Source organism: Dermacentor andersoni, chromosome 8, assembly GCF_023375885.2.
Source record: "Dermacentor andersoni chromosome 8, qqDerAnde1_hic_scaffold, whole genome shotgun sequence".
NCBI lineage: Eukaryota > Metazoa > Arthropoda > Arachnida > Ixodida > Ixodidae > Dermacentor > Dermacentor andersoni.
This window is the reverse complement of record NC_092821.1, coordinates 21,315,161-21,336,630: the sequence shown is the minus strand read 5'-3', so window position 1 is coordinate 21,336,630 and position 21,470 is coordinate 21,315,161. Positions and strand designations below refer to the sequence as shown.

Sequence of the window (21,470 nt, the reverse complement as noted above, 5' to 3'; positions counted from 1 at the left end):
TATGTTGAGCGGTATATAGGCACGGGGCACAAAATATCCACGAGGTCTTTATACAATTTCTTCCGGCCGACAACAGACAAATATTCAAGTGAGAAATGGGCTTTGAGCAAACGAAAAGCGCTTACCACTTCGCGCATATATCCTTTCACCACTACTTGTGGTGTTCCACATGATGTAACAATGAACTCAGATAAGGCATTGTGTAGTTGGACGTGTATAACAGTTTGTAGAAATGCGTTCCTTTGGTCGCGTAGGAAAATAAACCTTGAGACTACTTGTCTTAAAAACAAATTACACAAACCAAGACCTCCGTTATTCACGGAATGTAATAAGTTTAGCCTGCTTGTACGTTCCCATCCCGATCCCCAAACAAACATAGCGAATATCCTGTGCAATTTTTGTACACACATTCTGGACATACATAATACTTGCAACATATAGAACACTTTAGCCACGAGGAACGAGTTACACACAGTTGCACGCGCAAACATTGAGAGGTTCCGTCCTCCCCAGTTTCTTGTTTGCTCGTTTGCCCGATCAGTATCTGCTGTCCACTGCTCGGTCGTGTCGCGGTAATGTTCGAGTGGTACGCCGAGGTAAGTAGCAGTTGTCTCGCTGAAATTTATAGTGTCAAACATTTCTGGCGTAGATTCCCATTCACCATGCCAAAAACCTAAGCATTTTTGCCAGCTTATTGCACTTCCTGTAAGGCTGCAGAAAGTTCTTGCGGTATGGATAGCTTCCTGAATGCTTTCCTTGTCAGTGCAGAATACTGCGATGTCGTCAGCATAGGATAAGACCTTTATTTCACGTGATAAGAGCCGGAAACCGCGTATCTTTTTATTCATCATTAGATTTAAACACAGAGGTTCGAGGTAAATTGCAAATAGCAATGAACTGGCAGGGCATCCCTGTTTTACACCAGAGTATGCCATAATGCTTTCGGTTAATTTTTTAATAATAATTAGTTTCGAAGAACAGCCAGTGTAGGCCATTTTTACTCCATCATATATGATGTTACCTACGTTGATGTGTTCTAAGAGGGAGAAAAGAATGCTGTGGGTTACCTTATCGAAAGCTTTTTCTAAGTCGAGTTGAATCATGGCTACCCGTCCGTGCATTAGGTCACATAGTTTCAATATACTTCTGGTCACATGAATATTCGTGAGTATGGTTCTCCCTTTGATTCCACAAGTTTGATGTTCACCGACCAAGTTTGTAATCACGGACTGAAGTCGCTTAGCTATAACTTTCATAAAAACCTTATAATCCGTGTTAGTTTGACTTATGGGTCGGTATGCTTCGGGTGACAGTAATTTTGCAGGGTCTTTGGTCTTTGGTAGCAGTACGACGTGGCTTCTTTTAAATGACGGAGGCATCATTTCGGATTCATAAGCTTCTTCTATAACTCTGAGGAGCATTTTTGCCATTTGATGCTTAAAGAATTTATAAAAAGCGGCACCAAGCCCGTCGGGCCCCGGAGCTTTCCCTGTAGGCAAGTCACCTATCGCATTTTCAGGTTCACTAACACTTATTGGTCTTTGAAGTTGTGTTTTTACTTCATCTTCTAATCGTGGCATTAATTTCAAAAAATGGGTGTCAAAGCCCTCTCGCACATTCGCCCCGCAGCCTAGCAAGTTTCTGAAACGTTGCACTAGCGCTCGTTCGATAACCTTTTGGTCTGTGGTAAGCGCACCTTGGTAGCGCAGCTCTCTTATTGCATTTCTCGTAGCGTAGCTTCTTTCGTCGCTTAACGGTCGCTTGGTAGGTGTTTCGCCCATCCAGAGCCGCTCGGCACGCGACCTTATCATCGCACCTTGATATTTTTCCGAATCAATAATCTCAAGTTGCCTTTTGACTTCTTTAACTTTGTTTGCAAGCAGGCGGGGAACAGTGCTTTCCGCATTTAAGAGATAGTCTAGAGTACGCTGCAACTCGGTTTCTTTCTGTCTTGCCTTGTAGCGCATGACACTAGCTCTTTCGATTGCGCTCATCTTAACTTCACACTTAAAGTGCTCCCACAACTCGACAGGGCTGATGAAGTCGTTTTCCTGCATTTCTTTAATTTTTGCCGTTATTACTTCGATAAAGATTTCGTCTTGCAGGAGGCTATCATTGAATTTCCAGAGGTCCCAATTAAAGGTGCTCGTTTTACGCTTTGTGCCTATTGTAACAGTCACTAAACTATGATCGCTAAAGCTTACATGCTTAACGGCATATGTTGTGCAAAAAGATAAGAGGTTTGCTGTCAGATATACTCGGTCAAGTCGGGCGTGGCTTGTGCCTTGGAAATGTGTGAACTGAACTCGCTTTTCTCGCAGTACATCGCCTATATCAATTAGGTCGTATTCCTGAACGATTGCGCTAAGTTGCAATGCGCTCTTATCATGTATCGGTAGGTTCTTGGCGTTGTCTTCAGCCATGCATACACAATTGAAGTCCCCTAATAGTAACACATTTCTTTCGCATTTCAAGAAGGTTTCGATGTATCGGAAAAAATCTAAACGCTCACTATCTTTGTTTGGTGCATAAATGCAAATAATTCGCCATAGTGCCTCTTTAACATAAAAATCGCAAGCTACTAAGCGACCACTTTCAGAAGCGATGACAGACTGCTCTACAATTCCGACGGAGTTACGCAAGAAAATTGCGCACCCCCCTGATTTACCCACGGCGTGGCACACACAGAGATTATATCTTGACCGAAAGATTTCCACCATCACATCAGTTTGTTCATCGCTTTCAATTTTTGTTTCCTGGATAGCTAGAATGTCGATATCATTTTCTAATAGCAGGCGGCTCAGTTGAAGTTGCCGCCTTCGGGCTCCGAAGCCGTGTACGTTTAGTGTTGCAACACGAAGGGCTATTCCAGGATTAACGGCCATTGTAAGTGAAGTTTACACAAACCGACGCAAGATACTGTTCAGATGAGTGGAAACTTACAACGCTAGACCAGTGACCACTGCTGTCTTTGCTGCAACCGATGCAGCCCGTCGCTTGGTTGAGTTGCCGTCCGTGATTGTCCATTGTAGATGTAAGTCTTTCACCGGTCCCGCAACGAAGTGATTAGCCGAACCATGCTCCCGCTAACGCGGGGGCATGGACAGCGCTGGTTTCCTGTCTGGTGGCATGGTAGGTTTTGGTTTGAAGCTAGACCTACGGGTGGACGCTGTTTTGGAGGGAGATTCTTCTGTAAACTTTGAGTCAGAGCGCTAGTCGTCGCTGCTTGCTTTTTCTCGCGGGCGCTTAGTAACTGCCGTAGCCGGCATTCCCATTGTGACGTCGGTGCACGTTTCTTCCTTCTCGCCTTCCCGTGTTTCGCTGGGCCCAGGCTCTTTGACAGTAGTTACGCTTACGGTATCGTTTGCAGGGGTAAGCTTTTGCGGCAGTTCCTCAGTGGCACTCTGAAGTTTCTGTGCTCCGTCTACATCGGGGGCATGGCCTCAGGCGTCTTGTCCTCGCTGGGATGTGTTTCGCTTGCTGCTGCTGTCTCTTCGGCGTCGTCCTGATCCATCAGGTGTTCGTCTAATATGTCGCTACGACCCGGCCCAGTGACGTTCGCGTAGCTACGCACGCACTGGGTCTCTTCGTGGCCGTAGCGGTGACACAGTCCACAGGGCGGCACGCGACATCCGCGACGTATATGGCCCGTACACTGACACCGCAGGCAAAGCGGAGGCCTTCCTGGCACAATGACTAGAGCATGATCCTCCCCTACTCGCACCTGTTGTGGCAGGTCTTCGACTGACGTCCCTGCCTTCAAATGCAACGACACTAGGCGTGTATGTGACCCCTTGTCGTTGCAACCGGTAACACGCCATTTTTCTCTGGAGCTTTCGGTCACGGTTCCGAATGGTGACAGGGCTGCTTTGACGTCTTCATCGGGCGTGGTGTGGAGAAGCCAGTACAACTTCATTCTCACATCTTGGTTGCAGGGGTCAATCACAGCACAACGGTGGTCTTTCACGCTAAAAGCTTTGGTAGACAAAAGCTTCTTCTTGCCTTGAACGTCTTTGAAGGTGATGGCCCAGACGTGGTTCATTTGGTAGGCCTCGAGAGCAACAACTTCCGACATGAGCTGATGGCGGACTAGTGCATCGCGAAAATGCTCGACGCGTTAAGGCCTTGCCTTCAAGTCGCCGTGTAAGAACACAGTAGTAAGTACAGTAGTTCCTGATGGCAGATGTGGCAAAACAAGTTGATATTCCTGTTGGGTCGTTTCCGAAAACCTGATTCCGCGGCTCGAACGGGCCGCAACAGCCGCTCCAGCGGAGCTCGACATTCCACGACCGAACCGGACGGAAGCCGGAAGTAGAATCGACTGAGCTAGCAGGCCGAGTGCGAGCTATGCGCGGCCAACCAAAAGACAAGGGCGAGTCATTTTCCGTGCGCGCAGGCGGCGACGGCGAAGAGAGAGGGATGCGTATGTGCATCACGTAAGAAAATAAAATGTAAAAATATAAGGAAGGTAGCCATCGGGATATGCATAAAAAGAAACATCGTGGCCTGCGCAAGGATCGAACCTACGACCTTCGCGTTATTAGCACTACGCTCTAACCGACTGAGCTAGCAGGCCGAGTGCTGCTATGGCGCGGCCAACCAAAAGACAAGGGCGAGTCATTTTCCGTGCGCGTAGGCGACGATGGCGAAGAGAGAGGGATGCGTATGTGCATCACGTAAGAAAATAAAATGTAAAAAATAAGGAATGTAGCCATCGGGATATGCATAAACAGAAACATCATGGCCTGCGCAGGGATCCAACCTACGACCTTCGCGTTATTAGCACGACGCTCTAACCGACTGAGCTAGCCCGCCGATATTTTTTTTTCTTTATTGTCGGATAATCACGGACGCAGTACATTCACCATACTAAGGTAAGAACAAAAAGTGTTACATAGTCATTACATATACTTCTCGAAATGCCGATGTTAAAAACGTTTTAAGGTTACCAGTGTATCCAGTACAGGTAACCATTCTGGTGGTTCAGCCTGAGATTTATACACGTCTCTTATTTGAGAAACACTTTCAATAAAATATTGTCTGGCTGGTTTGGCGTCCACATCAGCATTTCGTACGGCCATTCGTGTTTTCCATATGCTGTGTAGACTCAGCGTCATGATCATGTCATAGGGCACGTCGTTTTTTCTTTTCAACTGGGAGAAAGCGGATACCGTAGTGTGATATAGGGAGCTCTTTTTTCAGCGTTCTTTGCAAGACATCCCATTGGATGATGATGATGATGATGTGTTGTGTTTAGTGGCGCAAGGGCCAGGTTTGGCCAAAGAGCGCCATGACAAGTTTTAATTATGATTTATTATGGAAGATGTGACTTGGCTGTAAAGTGGCCTAAAAATAGTCGCTGTACACTGCGTAAAATCTACGTGCTATAAAATTATGGCGATGATTAATGAAGAAAACTATGACCATTAAAATCCATCGTAGGAGAATGATGCAAAATGGAAAATGTATAAGATAGTAAAATTACTTGGAGCACTGCTGCCTCGCCAGAGCCCTTGAAACACAAGGGCCTAGAGGCGCGTGCTATACGAAAGAGCTATCACAGCGGCATCCTCTGAAGAGAGGACCCGCTACGAACATGTGGGGCTAAGAACATGCAAGACAACATCTTTCAGGAAGCCCAGGACTGCGCTGGAGTCAAACAGCGGTTCTGGGCCGAGTAACATTACTGGACGAAGGGGGATGTGCTGGCGGTATGCTAAGGGAAAATGTTTCTTTCTTTCAGATTCGGCTGCCCGACACTCCAGTAGGACGTGGAGGACGGTCAGCCTCTCCCCGCATCTACCACAGGTTGGAGGCTCGTTTCCGGTGAGTAAAAAGTTATGTGTGCCAAATGTGTGTCCTATTCTTAGACGACAGAATAGGACATCTGTCCGGCGTGATTTTGTTACGGAAGGCCAGAATCCTAACTGCGGCTTTATCACGTGGAGCTTATTATTTGTTTCCGCGTCCCATAGGCGTTGCCACTGGTTCCGTAGTTTCCTCCGTAAGAAGGGCTTCAGGTCTGTGACAGGAACTGCAGCGGTGGGATTAGCAGAAAATGATGCAACTGACGTGGCCATCTGGTCCGCCAGAACGTTACCTTCGATGCCCCTATGACCTGGCACCCAGCATATGATGACATGCTGATTACCTATATACGCTTTACACAGAGCAGAATAGAGTTCGTTAATTACCGGGTTTTTGTGGTTAGAGACTGCCATCAAGGCCTTCACAACACTAAGGGAATCCGTATATATGACTGCTTTCTGGAGTTTTGATTTCCTGATATGCTTCACAGCCGACAATAGTGCGTAGGCCTCAGCCGTAAAGATACTAGTTTCCGGATGCAGTACGTCGGGTTCCGAGAAGGATGGACCGACGGCTGCATAGGACACCCCGTCGTGTGACTTTGATGCGTCTGTGTAGAACTCCGTGCAGGAGTATTTGTGCTGGATTTCCCGGAAATGCATCTGGATTTCAATCTCTGGAGCATGCTTTGTGACTTCCACGAAAGATATATCACATTGTATGAGCTGCCACTCCCAAGGAGGTAGCAGCTTGGCTGGATGCATTAGGCGAAGCTCGAGGAGTGGAACGTGCATTTCTTCACTAAGCTCCCTCACACGCAGCGAGAAAGGCTGTCTTACGGAAGGACGTTTACGAAACAGTGTAGCATATGTCATGTCATTAATGGTGTTAAAACAGGGATGTTCAGGATTAGAGTGGACTTTCAAAAAATATGTTTGGCTGATGTGTGTTCTCTGGATGTGAAGTGACCACTCATTCGATTCTACATATAAACTTTGTACGGGACTCGTTCTGAAAGCTCCTGTGGCTAAGCGGATACCCAGATGGTGAACGGGGTATAGCATCTTTAGCGCGCTCGGGGCGGCAGAGTTATATACCACGGCACCATAATCTAATCGTGACCGGATTAGGCTCTTGTAGAGATTCATTAGGCACTTCCTGTCACTACCCCACGTAGTCTGGGATAGAAGTTTGATTATGTTCATTGTTTTTAGACACTTTTCTTTAAGATGTTTAATGTGTGGGACGAAAGTGAGTCTATTGTCGAGTATGACACCTAGAAATTGGTGCTCTTTGTTTACTGGTATCTGTTGTCCACACATTTGTAAGGAAGGATCCGGAACTAGGCCTCTCTTCCTTGTAAACAGCACACAAGAACTCTTTTGAGAATTGATTTTAAAACCATTTTTCTCTGCCCACCCTGACACCTTGTTCAAACCATGCTGTACCTGTCTCTCGCATACTGCGAGATTACAGGATTTGAAGCCTATTTGAATGTCGTCCACATAGACGGAATACAAAATGGCTGGTGGTAAGGAAGCACGAAGCGTTGTCATTTTAACAATAAAAAGTGTGCAACTAAGCACGCCTCCCTGGGGCACACGGGTTTCTTGAGTAAAAGGACGTGACAGCACATTGCCGACTTTCACCCGGAAGGTACGATTGGACAAGTAGCTTTTTATTACGTTTAGCATATTACCAAGAATGCCCATTTCTGACAAATCTCTCAAGATTCCGTAGCGCCAGGTCGTATCGTACGCCTTCTCCATATCGAGGAATATCGACAAGAACTGTTTGTGTACAAACGCGTCACGAATATGTCCTTCAATACGTACAAGATGGTCGGTTGTGGAGCGCCCTTCTCGGAAGCCGCACTGATAAGGATAAAGCATTTTGCTCATTTCAAGAAAATGGATGAGTCGCCGATTAATCATTTTTTCAAATACCTTACAAAGGCAACTTGTGAGGGCTATCGGGCGGTAACTTGCCACTGAGGAAGGGTCTTTGCCTTGTTTCAAAACAGGGACCACAATAGCTTCCTTCCATGCGGTTGGAAGGTACCCTGCATCCCAGATGGTGTTGAAAAGTGTGAGTAATGTAGCTTGCGTGTCATCGTGTAATTTTTTGAGCATTTCATACATGATTCTATCAGATCCTGGTGCAGAGCTGTTGCATACGCTCAAGGCAGCTCTCAATTCAGCAATACAAAAAGGACGGTTGTAAGGCTCATTCTCTCGACCTTTTCTTGTTAATGGCTTACGTTCTTCTGTTTGTTTGTATTTGAGAAAGGATTGTGTATAATTTGTTGGACTTGACACGCTCTCAAAATATTCCCCAAGTGAGTCTGCCTGGTCTTGCAGTGTATCTCCCTGTGTGTTTACCAGCGGGAGAGAATGTGTTTGCCGCCCTCTAATCCTATTTACTCTGTTCGAGGCTTTGGCCTCATCCCTAAACGAGTTAATACTCGATAGATACTTTTGCCAGCTTTCTCTTCTGGCCTGTGGGCGGGTTCGGCTACCTTGGTATTTTACTTTTTTAAAATTGCTAAGATTCTCCGCAGTGGGAGAAGCGCGTAGCAACCCCCACCCCCTGTTCTGATTTTTACGAGCGATCCTACAATCGTCGTTCCACCACGGGACACGCCGTTTGCACGCCAAGCCATTTACTTCTGGTATGCATTTAGATGCGACATCTCATATGAATGCTGTAAAGAACTCGACTGCAGCATCAATTCCTAAGGAAGACAGGTCAGCCCATGAGATACTAGTAAGAGATCGAAATTTCTCCCAATCAGCTGTCTCAATCTTCCACCTAGGAGCGTGTGTTGGATATTCGTTTTCTTTCGGTGATCTTAGCAGTATAGGGAAGTGATCGCTACCGTAAGGGTTGTCGGTAACTTCCCATTCAAGTTCAGGCAGTACAGACGAGGAGACTATGCTAAGATCTATGGAAGAATAGGTTCTGTTTGCAAGAGAGTAATATGTGTGTTTCTTCTTATTCAACAGACACGCACCAGAAGAAAAGAGGAACTCTTCGACAAGACGTCCTCGCGCATCTATACGAAGGTCGCCCCACAGGTAGTTATGTGCATTGAAATCGCCAATGACAACATAGGGTTCTGGCAATTCATCTATAAAGGTCTGAAATTCATGTTTGCTTAGATTATAATGTGGGGGAATATAAAGCGAGGAAATTGTGATAAGTTTGTTTAGCAGAATAGCCCGAACCGCCACTGCCTCAAGGGCCGTTCGTAGCTGTACACGTTGACAGGCTATGCTTTCTTGAATTATAATTGCAACACCGCGCGATGATGCGACAGCATCATCGCGATCTTTGCGAAATGTAACATACTGTCGAAGAAAGTTTCTGTATTTTGATTTCAAGTGTGTTTCCTGTAAACACAGCACTTTTGGATTGTGTTTATGGATGAGTTCTTGAACATCATCAAGATTTCTAAGTAGACCTCTGACATTCCATTGAATGATTTGTGTATCCATGTTTTAAATTAAATTAGTGCTGTGTTTACGGAAACGAAAGGGATGCCTTACATTACAGAGCCCTTTCGAGGCCCTGTAATAGGTGTTTTGTTCTTTCTGAAGCGTTCGAGCGAGTCTCGACGCTCCTTAGGCGTTTGGTGCGCCTTGGGGACAGGTGTAGTGTGCATTGCCTCCTGTGAGACGCCGGACAAGTTCTCTTGCGAGCGAGAGGTTTTCAGAGAGAGTCCCGCCTTGGAGGGCAAGACCCCTGCGCCCACCAGCCCGGAGGTCGATGGGGCTCCCTGAGGGATTTGGCTGCGCTGGCCGTTGCCAGAGCTAGAGGGGGCCTCGGAGGTTGGGGCAGCCTCGGCTGTGCCCACCTTCGGGGTCGATGGCTCCGTCTGCTCGGTTGGCGGAGCAGCGCTAGCTGCAACCGCCGTGGGGGCAGATGGCGTGACTGCCGACTCACTGACTGTGGGTCGGACAGCCGCCGGAGGCCGTTGTGACGCTGCCCCCTGACGCGCCACATCGGCAAAGGTTTTCCTGGGCAGGTACGATACCCGCCTACGTGCCTCCTTGAAACTTATATTTTCCTTTACTTTTATTGTTACAATTTCCTTTTCTTTTTTCCACGATGGGCATGACCGCGAGTACGCGGCGTGCTCCCCATCACAGTTTACACAGTGGAGAGTGTTCGCACAAGCTTCAGTGGCGTGTTCAAGGGCACTGCATTTGGCGCATGTTTGGCGGCCTCGGCAGCTCTGCGAGCTGTGGCCAAAACGCTGGCATTTGAAGCATCTTAGGGGATTTGGCACATATGGTCTGACACGGAGCTTGATGTACCCGGCCTCTACAGACTCGGGCAGAATACTTGAACCGAATGTGAGTATCAGGTGCTTTGTTTGAATTTCTTTTCCATCCCTTCTTATCTTAATTCTTCTCACATTGACAACATTCTGATCACTGAAGCCCTCCAGGAGCTCAGCCTCTGTCAGCTGGAGCAAATCGTCATCCGAGACAACGCCGCGGGTGGTGTTGAGAGTGCGGTGTGGAGTCACTGTTAATGGAACATCTCCAAATGATACTAGACTGGGCAACTTATCGTACTGTTTCTGATCATGGAGCTCTAAAAGGAGATCACCACTTGCCAGCCTTGATACCTTGTAGCCTGGACCAAGGACATCAGTTAAGGACTTGGAAACTAGAAAAGGGGAAATGTTTCGTACTTGTTTATCGGATTTTTCTGAGTGGATCACATGGTAACGTGGGAAGTTTGGTCTTTGTCGTCCAAGGAACTGGAAAACTTCATCGGTGCGCCCTCTTTTGTGAGGGCGATCAGGAAGCGGAGGGAAGGAGCTAGCCATAAAGGAATTGAATTTTCGGCAACAACGCCAGCCACCCACCATGAAGCCCTACAAGGGGACGTTACAGGGACTGTAAAGACAGGTCCTGCAAACGCCAGCTTTACGTTATCGCTATAACCAAATATGAGATAACCTAGGTTGGTTATTCACACAAGGTTAACCCTTGCTGCCTGGAAAAATTGGAAGTAAGCGGAAGCTAGGAGAAGACAGGAAAGATGAAAAGTAAGAGAAAGACGAAGATTAGAGGAAGAGAGAGATAGGAAAAGGCAACTACCGATTTCCCCCGGGAGGGTCAGTCCGGGGGTGCCGTCTACGTGAAGCCGAGGCCAAAGGGGTGTGTTGCCGCCGCCGAGGGGCCGTAAAGGTCCAAACACCCGGCGTTGGCTCAACCCCCAGGATCCCCTTTTCCCCGGACACGGCTAAGCCACGCACGGCTACGCGCGGGAGGGTCCAACCCTCGTGTGCTCGGGTCCGTGGTGTCGCAACACACCAAACGCCTGCTGACGCAGACGCCCCTGCGGGGCATCCCATTGGAATATGGCATGCCTGCAGTCTAAGAAAATGTGTTCGATTGTCTCAGGCTTTGAACAAATGAGACAATTAACTGACCACGGTACGAACAGTCCTCTCTCTTGCAACCATGGTTTAACTGGCAAGGTATTGGTATGGAGCTGAAAGAAGAACGTCTTAACTGAGGAGCGGACTGTCATTCTTTTAACACGTTTCAACACGTCTCCTTCCGAACCTACACAATACTTGGCACGATATATGGGCACTGGCAACATAATATCAATCAGATCCTTGTATAAACGCTTTTTAGGTACATTACTTAGGTACTCCATTGAGAATCTCACTTTTAGCATTCGAAAAGACATAACGAGCTCACGAAGAAAGCCGCGAACACTCCCTTTTTTTGTGACATTTGATACAACATATTCAGGAATTACATCACTCATTCGTAATTGTAAAATTGTTCGCAGAAATCCGTTATTTTGGTCGCGCAAAAAAATAAATCTTGTCACAACTTGTTTGAGAAATAAATGACATATCTTAGTCCGCCGCTACGGACTGATCGAAATAAATTAGTTCTGCTGCATCTTTCCCATGTTGAACGCCACACGAACACTGCAAAGATTGGATTGGAAAAACTTTAATAGAAGTACTCTGTGCAACTTCTGCACGTTGGTACGAGACATACAAAGCACTTGAAGAACATACCACACTTTCGCGACTAAAAACACGTTGGAAACTGTAGCACGCTCGAAAACGGAGAAATCCCGCCAACCCCATTTATCTGTTTGTTCCTTAACACGTTTGGTTTCCTCGTTCCAGTATCGCGTTGTATCGCGATAATGTTCTAAGGGCACTCCGAGATATTGTGCAGGTGTCACAGTCCATTTCATGTTAGCGAAATCATCTGAGGTGTTTTCCCACGACCCATGCCAGAAGCCTAAACATTTGTTCCAATTTATCATACTGCCCATGTGCGAGCAAAAAATTTCTGCTTCTTTAACGGTCTCCTTAACGCTTTCCTTATCGCCACAGAAGACTGCTATGTCGTCAGCATAACACAGTATTTTAACTTCACTTGTGAGTAATTTGAAGCCATGTATTGTGTCATTATTAGGAATCTTTAAGCAGAAAGGTTCGAGAAAAATTGCAAACAATAATGATGATAATGGACACCCTTGCCTAATACTACATTGAACTTTGAAACTTTCGCTGACACTTTTGTTTACAATTATGCTTGCTGAACTGTGAGTGTAACACATTTTCACACCAGTCGCAATCACAAACCCAACATTAATATACTCCAAAAGACTAAAAATAATTTGATGCGATACACGATCGAAAGCTTTTTCTAGATTAAGCTGTAGCATTGCTACCCCCTCTGAAAAGTCATCGCAGTATTCAAGTACACTTCTGGTAACATGAATGTTAGTAAATATCGAGCGTCCCCTGATCCCACATGTCTGGTGAGGTCCTACCAAAACTGTGAACACGGTTTGTAATCTTTTTGCCAGTACTTTCATATATATTTTGTAATCTACATTGCTTAAGCTTATCGGTCGATAGGACGAAACCGATAGAAGTTTAACTGGGTCATCTGTCTTGGGTATTAATACAACGTGAGAACAGTTGAAAGATAGGGGCACTACATTTTCATTATATGCTTCGGTTATTACATGATGCAGGGCTTTTGCCAGATCCACTTTAAAAGCTTTGTAAAAACAACTGCTTAAGCCATCCGGGCCTGGAGATTTGCCTACGGATAACTCATCAATTTCATCTTCAATTTCGCGTACGGTAATATCTGCTTCAAGGCGGGTCTTCACGTCATCGTCTAACCTTGGCATTAAGTGAAGGTACTCATTTTCAAAGCCGGTTGCAATATCAATTTTATGACCTGACATATTTTTAAAGTACTCCACAAAAGCAAGTTCAATTATCCGTTTGTCTTTTGTAACAACGCCCTCATACTGTATTTCTTCTATTTCATTTTTGACGGCATAACTTTTCTCATCCGCTAGTGAGCGCTTGGTAGGCGTTTCTCCCAACCACAGTCTTTCGCCACGAGCGCGAACAATGTCTCCTTTATATCTTTCGATATCTATTGCTTCCAGTTTGTTTTTGACATCCTTAATTATATTATTTATTGCCCCTGGTTGTGTGCTTTCTGCGTTCAGCAAATAGTCTAATTGACTACGGAGCACGTTTTCTTCGTTTCTTTCACTGCGGTGTAGTGCGCATGCCCTCTCGATTGCAATGATCTTAATCTCTTGTTTGAACAGCTCCCATTCAGCGATGAAACTATCCGTTTTAGACAATAGTCTTTCTATGCATTCTTTTGCTTTGCTCACAAAGTTATCATTGTTCAGAAGCTTATCATTAAACTTCCGAAGTGTCCAACTGAATGATGGCCCTTTGTGCTTTGCTCCTAAGGAAACCATAACCAAACTGTGATCACTGAACGAAACATGTTTTGTGTTGTAATCTTGGCACAGCGGCACTATATTTGCAGATATGTATAACCTGTCCAAGGGTGCATGGCTTGTGCGTTGGAAGTGAGTGAAACGTGGCCGTTTTCCGCCAGCTGCAATATGACCAATATCTTCTAGGCAGTGATCCTGAACTATCGCGCTTAATTTCATGGCACTATTATCGCGTACCGGTTCATTCTTTATTCTATCGGCAGAAAAACACACACAGTTAAAATCGCCAAGCATTACAATCATTCTTTCAGAATTTAAAAAGGATTCAAGACTTTCAAAAAAAGCTGAGCGATCGGTTTCTCTGTTAGGCGCGTACAAACATATTGCCCGCCACTTCAAAGCAGAGAAAATAAAATCACACACAACTAACCGCCCAGTTTTACACCCAGTCACGGTCTCTACTACGATTCCCAGGGAGCTGCGTAGTAACAAGGCCCACCCACCGGACGAGACTACTGCGTGACACACACATACATAGTACCGTCGAGTAAAAGGTTCTACCGTGCGATCTGTTTGATCTTGGCTTTCGACTTTGGTTACTTGGATTGCTACGATGTCAAGGTCATTTTCCATTAAAAGACGGCTTACTTGGTACTGTCGACGCCTTGTAGAAAGGCCCCGCACGTTTAACGTGCCTATGCTAAGTGGCGCGTCAAGTTTTACCGCCATTTATGAGAATGATCAAACAGGTCGCATGGCACTCACCTTGTTCTGTGAGAGGCTGAAAATTTTCACTGGAAGCTTTTCTATCTTCAGTTGCCATGGGCAAACACACCATGAGTGTCTCAGAAAGAAGCAACTGGGGTTACAGCCCCTTAGCTTGTCCTCGCCCACTTTTAGCATGTGTAGCGTCGGAACCAGGAGGCTGACCCGGGCTTCACTGATCCAGGGGGCTACGTGCCCCCCGGAATATGACGGTCCAGTGGTACGTTGGGCTTTGGCTTGAAGCTCGTGCGGCGCCCTTGGGCCGCTTTAGGGGGTGGCTCGCCGGCAGTGGGCTCGTTTGAGGCCGCGTTCGCTGCTGGTGTTTCCTCGCGTGTTCTCTTCCCCGCACCGGTCTTGAAATCCTTAATGTCGACATCTTCGGATTTCTCCAAAGGCGTTGACTGGCTCTTGATGGTTTTTTTCCCTGAACTGTTGGACGTACTGGTTTTCGTTGCAGGAGGCAGCGCAGGTTGTACAACTTGCTCGGCGTTATCCTCTTTCTCTTTGTTTACGTTGGGCGAATGCGACGAAGAGGGCGTTTCCTCTTGTTCGGGTTCTTTGGTCTTGCTGGTGGAAACATCCTCAGGTTCCGATTCATCCATTTGTAGCTCTGCGTTGTCGTCCCACGCAGATCGGCCTGTAACCTTCGCATAAGTCTTCACGCACTCTTCCTCAGCGTGACGAAAACGTCTGCACAGCGCGCACCGAGGAACACGACATTCGCGTCGTATGTGACCAGTCCCTTTACACCGTAAGCAGAGTGGAGCTCTTCCAGCCACTACGACTAAAGTGAGATCACCTGCTACTCGTAGTTGATGTGGGATGTCTTCCTTCGTGTAGCCTGCCTTGAGCTGAAGTCTGATAATACGCGTTGTAGAGCCTTTGTCCGATAACCCTTCCGTTCGCCATCGCTCTCTTGCGACTTCGGTGACTTTTCCGTAGGGTGCAAAAGCGGTCCGTATGTCTTCGTCGTCCACATAATGCAGGACCGAATGCAGCTTTAGTCGAACATCTTGGTTGTTTCGATCTACGATGAGACAACGGCGCTCCTTCACGGTCACTTCAGTTGCAGAAAGCAACCTATTCTTAGCCTCCGTAGTCTTCAGCGTCACCGCCCACACGTGGTTCATTTGGAATGCCCCTAACGCTTCAACGTCAGGAAGCATTGCCAAAGTACCAAGTGCATCACGAATATCTTCTACACGGTAGGGTCTTCCACGAACATCCGCATGAAAAAATACAGTGTTCAAAACAATACGACCGGTTGGTGGAGTAGGTAAAATGATTTCATAATCCTGGTTGGCACTGGCTGCATTCCGGTTTCCGCGGCTAGGCATAGCCGCTGACACCGCCCCAGAGGAGCGTAACATTCCCCGACCGTTCACGGCAGTGGCCGGAAGTGGAATCCGAGCTAGCAGGCCAAGTGAGAGCTATGGCGCGGCCAACCAAAAGACAAGGGCGAGTCATTTTCCGTTCGCGTAGGCGGCGACGGCGAAGAGAGAGGGATGCGTACGTGTATCACGTAAGAAAATAAAATGTAAGAAAACAAGGAAGGTAGCCGTCGGGATATGCATAAAAAGAAACATCGTGGCAAGCGCAGGGATCGAACCTACGACCTTCGCGTTATTAGCAGGACGCTCTAACCGACTGAGCTAGCAGGCCGAGTGAGAGCTGCGGCGCGGCCAACCAAAAGACAAGGGCGAGTGATTTACCGTTCGCGTAGGCGGCGACGGCGAATAGAGTGGGATGCGTACATGCATCACGTCAGAAAATAAAATGTAAAAAAATAAGGAAGGTAGCCGTCGGGATATGCATAAAAAGAAACATCGTGGCCTGCGCAGGGATCCAACCTACGACCTTCGCGTTATTAGCACGACGTTCTAACCGACTGAGCTAGCAGGCCGATTTTTTTTCTTTATTTAGTGCCTGTTAGCGATACAATACGAAAAAACATGGAATGACTCAATTCACAATTTTGAATTCAAAGGAAAACCATATTCACAATGAAATGAGGCGATAAAAACACCGGCTGCATTACACATTATACAGCTTGGTTAAAGGTATTTTGTTGTCGTGAGGTGGTCAAAGATCCACAGCCATTCTGGGGGCTCGCATAAAGACCTATATGCGTCACGTACATATACAATATTTTCAACAAAACACTCTTTTGCTGGTCCTGCAACTTGGTCTGTATTTCTGACCGCCATTCGCGTCTTCCAGAGACTGTGCATGCAAAACTACATTATTAGGTCATACGGCACCATCTCTGTTTGCTCAACAGGCAGAAACCTTATCCCGAAAGGCGTTAATGGGAAATCTTTTTTGAGAGTACTCTGTAGGATGTCCCATAAGAATATGGAATCCCAGCAATTCAAGAAAATATGCTCCATTGTATGTGGCTTTTTACAAATGATGCAGTTGACGCTCCCAGGCACAAAGATACCTTTTTCCTGGAGCCAAGGTTTGACAGGTAGTGTGCCGCAGTGTAACATAAAGAAGAAAGTTTTTGTAGAAGCCTTCACAGGGAAACCTTTTACACGTTTCAGCACATTCCGCTCTTGTCCTAAATGATATGCTGAACGATAAATCGGTGTAGGGCACATGACATAAATAAGGTCCTTGTAAAGCTTCTTTCTGGAAACATCTGAAAGATAATCTACTGAAAAATGCGCTCTCAGAAAACGGACACTATCCGCAACTTCATGCATAAATCCTTTCACAGCCACATTACGAAGCGTGTGTGACGTGACAATAAAATCGGGCAATGCATCACACAATCGCAGTTGAATGACAGTGCGCAAGAACGCGTCACTTTGGTCGCGGAAAAACACAAATCTCGACACGACCTGTCTCAAGAACAAATGAGATAAACCTACACCTCCATTCCCCACCGCATGAAATAAGTTTACACGACTCATCCTTTCCCAACCAGATGCCCACAAAAAAACAGCAAATATTCTGTGCAATTTCTGCACACAAATTCTTGACATACACAACACTTGTAACATCGTGGCCAGCGCAGAGATCGAACCTACGACCTTCGCGTTATTAGCACGACGCTCTAACCGACTGAGCTAGCAGGCCGATTTTGTTTTTTATTATTGCCGACTTCGACGTACTCACCAAGGTTCACAAAGATAACGTGTGGACCACACTTTGGCCAACACGGTACTAAAATCTTTTTAACAACGCTAATTCATCAAATAAGGTGATCCATTGTGGTGCGTCAGGCAGCGCTTTGAAAGCATCTCTCACACACACAACACTCTCAATGAAGCTTTCCCAAGCCGGTCGAACAACAATGTCTCCGTTTTGAAATTGCAATCTAGTTTTCCACATAGCGTGGAGGCTCAGGATCATAATAAGGTCATACTGGGCATCCTCGGCGTTATCAATCGGTAAGAAGCGTATTCCATATGGGTCCAGGGGTAACTGCAGAACATCCCAGTGAAAGATGGCGTCCCAGCAATCTAAGAATGCATGTTCTATTGTTTCCGGTTTTTTACATAATAAACAGTCGGTGCTCCAGGGGATGAAAATACCCTTCTCATGAAGCCAGGTCTTAACGGGAAGGGTGTTTGTATGCAATTCGAAGAAAAAAGATTTAGCTGACGGCCGTATTGGCATTTTTTTCACTCTCTTTAGAACGTCTTGTCCTGGGCCTCCACGTTGCGGAAAACGGTACAAAGGTGGAGGGAACATCGTGTCCACGAGATCTCTGTATAGTCTTTTCTTGGTAACGGTGGACAGGTATTGCTGTGAAAAACGTACTTTCAAAATCTTATATGAACATACCACTTCACGTAGGTAACCAGTCACTGCTCCTGGCATATTGTGAACAGTCGAAACAATGAATCCTGGAAGTTGTCTACACAGCCGTACCTGTATCACTGTTCGGAGAAAAGGATCGTTTTGATCCCGTAAAGACACAAAGCGTGACACGACTTGTCTCAGAAACAAATGAGCTAAACCAAGCCCACCTTTCTTGACCGGGAGGAACAAGTTCGTTCGACTCATCCTCTCCCAGGTGGAGGCCCAAATGAAAATAGCGAAAACACAGTTAACTTTTTGTACGCTTACCCTCGCAGTACACAACACATTCATAACGTACCATATCTTAGAAACTAAAAAAAGGTTGCGAACAGTGGCTCTAGAAAACGTTGACAATTGTTTTCCTCTCCACCCGTCAGCCTTTTCCTTTGCTTTCGACACTTGATCTAGCCAGTACGATTCAGGTTCACGGTAATTTCCGAGAGGCACACCCAAGTATTGCGTTGGTAACGTCGACCACTTCAATCGATAAAAGGTCTCCGGCGTGTCTTTCCAACTAGCATGCCAGAAGCCGTAACTCCTATCCCAGTTTATCTGGGCTGCAGTTGAATCACAAAACTTTTCAACGACAGTCGTTGCCTCCTTAATGCTCGCTTTGGTTGTGCAGAAAATCGCGATATCGTCGGCATATGCCAAAATTTTAACGTGTGCTGCCTGCAGCCGATAGCCCGCTATGCGCTCGTTATTTCTGATCGCCAAACAGAGTGGTTCGAGATAAGCGGCAAATAGAAGGGGCGACAGCGGGCATCCTTGCCGCACCGACGAGAGCACGGGAAAGCTATCGGTGAGCTCCCCATTAACAATGATGCGCGTTAAGCATTCTCTGTACGCCATGATGACGCCTTCCGTTATGACTTTGCCAACGTTCGCATGTTCCAGTATGCAGAACAAAGCCTTGTGCGAGACGAGGTGGAAAGCCTTTACCAAATCGATCTGCATCATCGCGACGTGGTCGCCAATCACATCGCAGCACTCAAGCACACTTCGAGCCGTGTGTACATTCGTTGCAATGCTGCGGCCTTTAATGCCACAAGTCTGGTGCGGCCCTACCAATGTTTTAATTACACTTTGCAGTCGTTTGGCCAAAGCTGTCGTGAATATTTTATAGTCGACATTGGCTAGAGTTATCGGGCGATATGATCCTGGCAATAAAAGTTTTTCCTCGTCATCACTCTTCGGAATTAGCACGATATGAGAGGTTGTGAATGACAAGGGCAATCTTTTTCGCTCATACGCTTCCCTGATAACTTCGTGAAGAGCACGGGCCAATGCAGACTTGAAGGTTTTATAGAAAGTGGCCCCCAAGCCATCTGGCCCAGGTGCTTTACCGATGGATAACTGGTCTATTGCGCACTCTATCTCACTCAGGCTATTTGGCAGTTACAGCCGTGTCCTGACTTCTTCATCGAGCTTTGGCATCAGCGAGAGAAATTCATTCTGCTAGCTACATTTAGGATTCCGCGGATGAGCTAAAATTGCTTTAAAGTGATCGGCGATCCCTTGCTTGATGTCATTTTTGTCGGATGCAATGTCATTGCCTTTAGCTAGCTGGCAGATTTCTTTCCAACAAGCGTACTTTTTCTCGTCTGATAAAGCTCGTTTCGTTGGAGTTTCTCCCGCCCACAACTTCTCAGACCTTGATCTCACAAGTGCTCCTTTGTATTTTTCAGTATCCATCCTTTCCAGTTCAGGTCTCACTTCCTTTAATTCGATAACATACACACCAGGCTCGACACTTTCCATGCTGATAAAAAATTGCAGTTGCTGGCGAAGATTTGTTTCTGCTCGCTTCTGCTTGTGTCTAATGACACTGCTTCTTTCAATGGCCATGGTTTTGACTTTGTTTAAATTCTTCCCATTGAATGGCAAAGCTTAATGGCTTGGCTGAAGTCAGGTTTTCTAGTTCCTTCGCTAGGGCATCGACAAAAGGATCGCCATTCAACAACTGCGCATTCATTTTCCAGAGATCCCAGTTAAAGGGCCGTTTGCTCTCTCCTTTCCCGAACGTGGCAGTTACCAAGCAGTGATCACTGTATGCTAAAGCTTGCACATCATATTCACAACATAAGGGCACTAGTTCGGCTGACACTTATAATCTATCTAATCGAGCGTGGCTATCACGCTGGAGGTGGTTAAATTGCGGGCGAGTACCGCTGGCAAAAACAGTACCCACATCTTCCAGGTCATAATCATGCACCACTGCGTTTAGAAATTCAGCACTCTTATCACGAACGCGTGAACATTTTGCTCGGTCTTCAGCATAGCAAACACAGTTAAAATCGCCCAGCAGTATTACGACCTTGGAACAGTTTACGTACGCTTCAAGACGCTCAAAGAAGGATCGACGGTCCGTTTCAATATTCGGCGCATAGATACAAATAGCACGGTAATCCACATCACGAAAACAAAAATCGGCCATTAAGAGACGCGCAGTTTTATACGAAAACACTGATTGCACACAAATGCCAAAATTATTTCGTAGGAATATAGCGCAGCCGCCTGGTCCACCAACAGCGTGACAAACGCACACATCAAAGTGAGCAGGAAAATTACCATTATGTCGGTTACATCTTGGCTCTCAATTTTTGTTTCTTGGATTCCCACTATATGTAAGTCATTACCCAAGAGGAGACGACTTAGCTGACATTGCCGTCTTCTTGCACTGAGCCCTCGTACGTTTAACGTAGCTACACGTAGCCTTCCTTCGACATTAACCGCCATGGCTACACGGTAGAGTGGTGCCCATCACAGTTACACAGGTATGAGCGCTCATAAAGGTGCGCTGATAACCACGTCGAATGCCTTTAAAGGAGACGCAGCTCGACCTTCCGGAAAGGGCTCTCAAGTGCAACTTGGGCCCCCCTTCCTGGCAAGGTTCTGAAAAACTAGCGCTCAGGATGACCTCCGCCTCAGGTGGGGTTTTCTCTTCAGCATTCGGCATGGCCGCGGTGCCCTCTGCCGTCGCTTGTTGGTGTCCTGTGACAACAGCCTGAGCGACTTGTTTCTCCTCCTGTTCAAGCCGCACCGCCGGCTTTGCCACGACGTCAGCTGCTTCACCCGCCGCGGACGGCGTGTCTTCCATGTCCGCCTCGTCCATGAGTAGGGCGGAGTCGTCCTCGTTGCCCACGGGTCCGGTCACGCTAGCGTACGTGCGCTCGCACTGGCTGTCCTCATGACCGAAGCGTCGGCAGGCACCACACCGTGGAATACGGCACTCGCGACGAATGTGGCCCGTGCCGCGGCAGCGTAGGCAGAGAGGAGCCCTGCCCGGCACAACCACGAGAGCCAGTTCC

General features: G+C 46.7%; 1 protein-coding gene and 5 non-coding genes across 6 annotated transcripts; all 6 read right to left on the bottom strand.

Moving 5' to 3' along the window:
* Nucleotides 1-4,502: 4,502 nt before the first annotated feature.
* Nucleotides 4,503-4,576, bottom strand: TRNAI-AAU (transfer RNA isoleucine (anticodon AAU)). Its single transcript has one exon. It is a non-coding gene; the product is annotated as a tRNA-Ile (tRNA).
* Nucleotides 4,577-4,741: 165 nt separating this feature from the next.
* TRNAI-AAU (transfer RNA isoleucine (anticodon AAU)) lies at nt 4,742-4,815 on the bottom strand. Its single transcript has one exon. It is a non-coding gene; the product is annotated as a tRNA-Ile (tRNA).
* Nucleotides 4,816-14,534: 9,719 nt separating this feature from the next.
* Nucleotides 14,535-15,683, bottom strand: LOC126526584 (uncharacterized). Its single transcript, XM_050174441.1, has one exon. The coding sequence runs from the start codon at nt 15,681-15,683 to the stop codon at nt 14,535-14,537; it is 1,149 nt and encodes a 382-aa protein (XP_050030398.1).
* A 251-nt stretch (nt 15,684-15,934) lies between these two features.
* TRNAI-AAU (transfer RNA isoleucine (anticodon AAU)) lies at nt 15,935-16,008 on the bottom strand. The gene has a single exon. It is a non-coding gene; the product is annotated as a tRNA-Ile (tRNA).
* A 167-nt stretch (nt 16,009-16,175) lies between these two features.
* TRNAI-AAU (transfer RNA isoleucine (anticodon AAU)) lies at nt 16,176-16,249 on the bottom strand. Its single transcript has one exon. It is a non-coding gene; the product is annotated as a tRNA-Ile (tRNA).
* Nucleotides 16,250-17,356: 1,107 nt separating this feature from the next.
* TRNAI-AAU (transfer RNA isoleucine (anticodon AAU)) lies at nt 17,357-17,430 on the bottom strand. The gene has a single exon. It is a non-coding gene; the product is annotated as a tRNA-Ile (tRNA).
* Between the last annotated feature and the right edge of the window lie 4,040 nt (nt 17,431-21,470).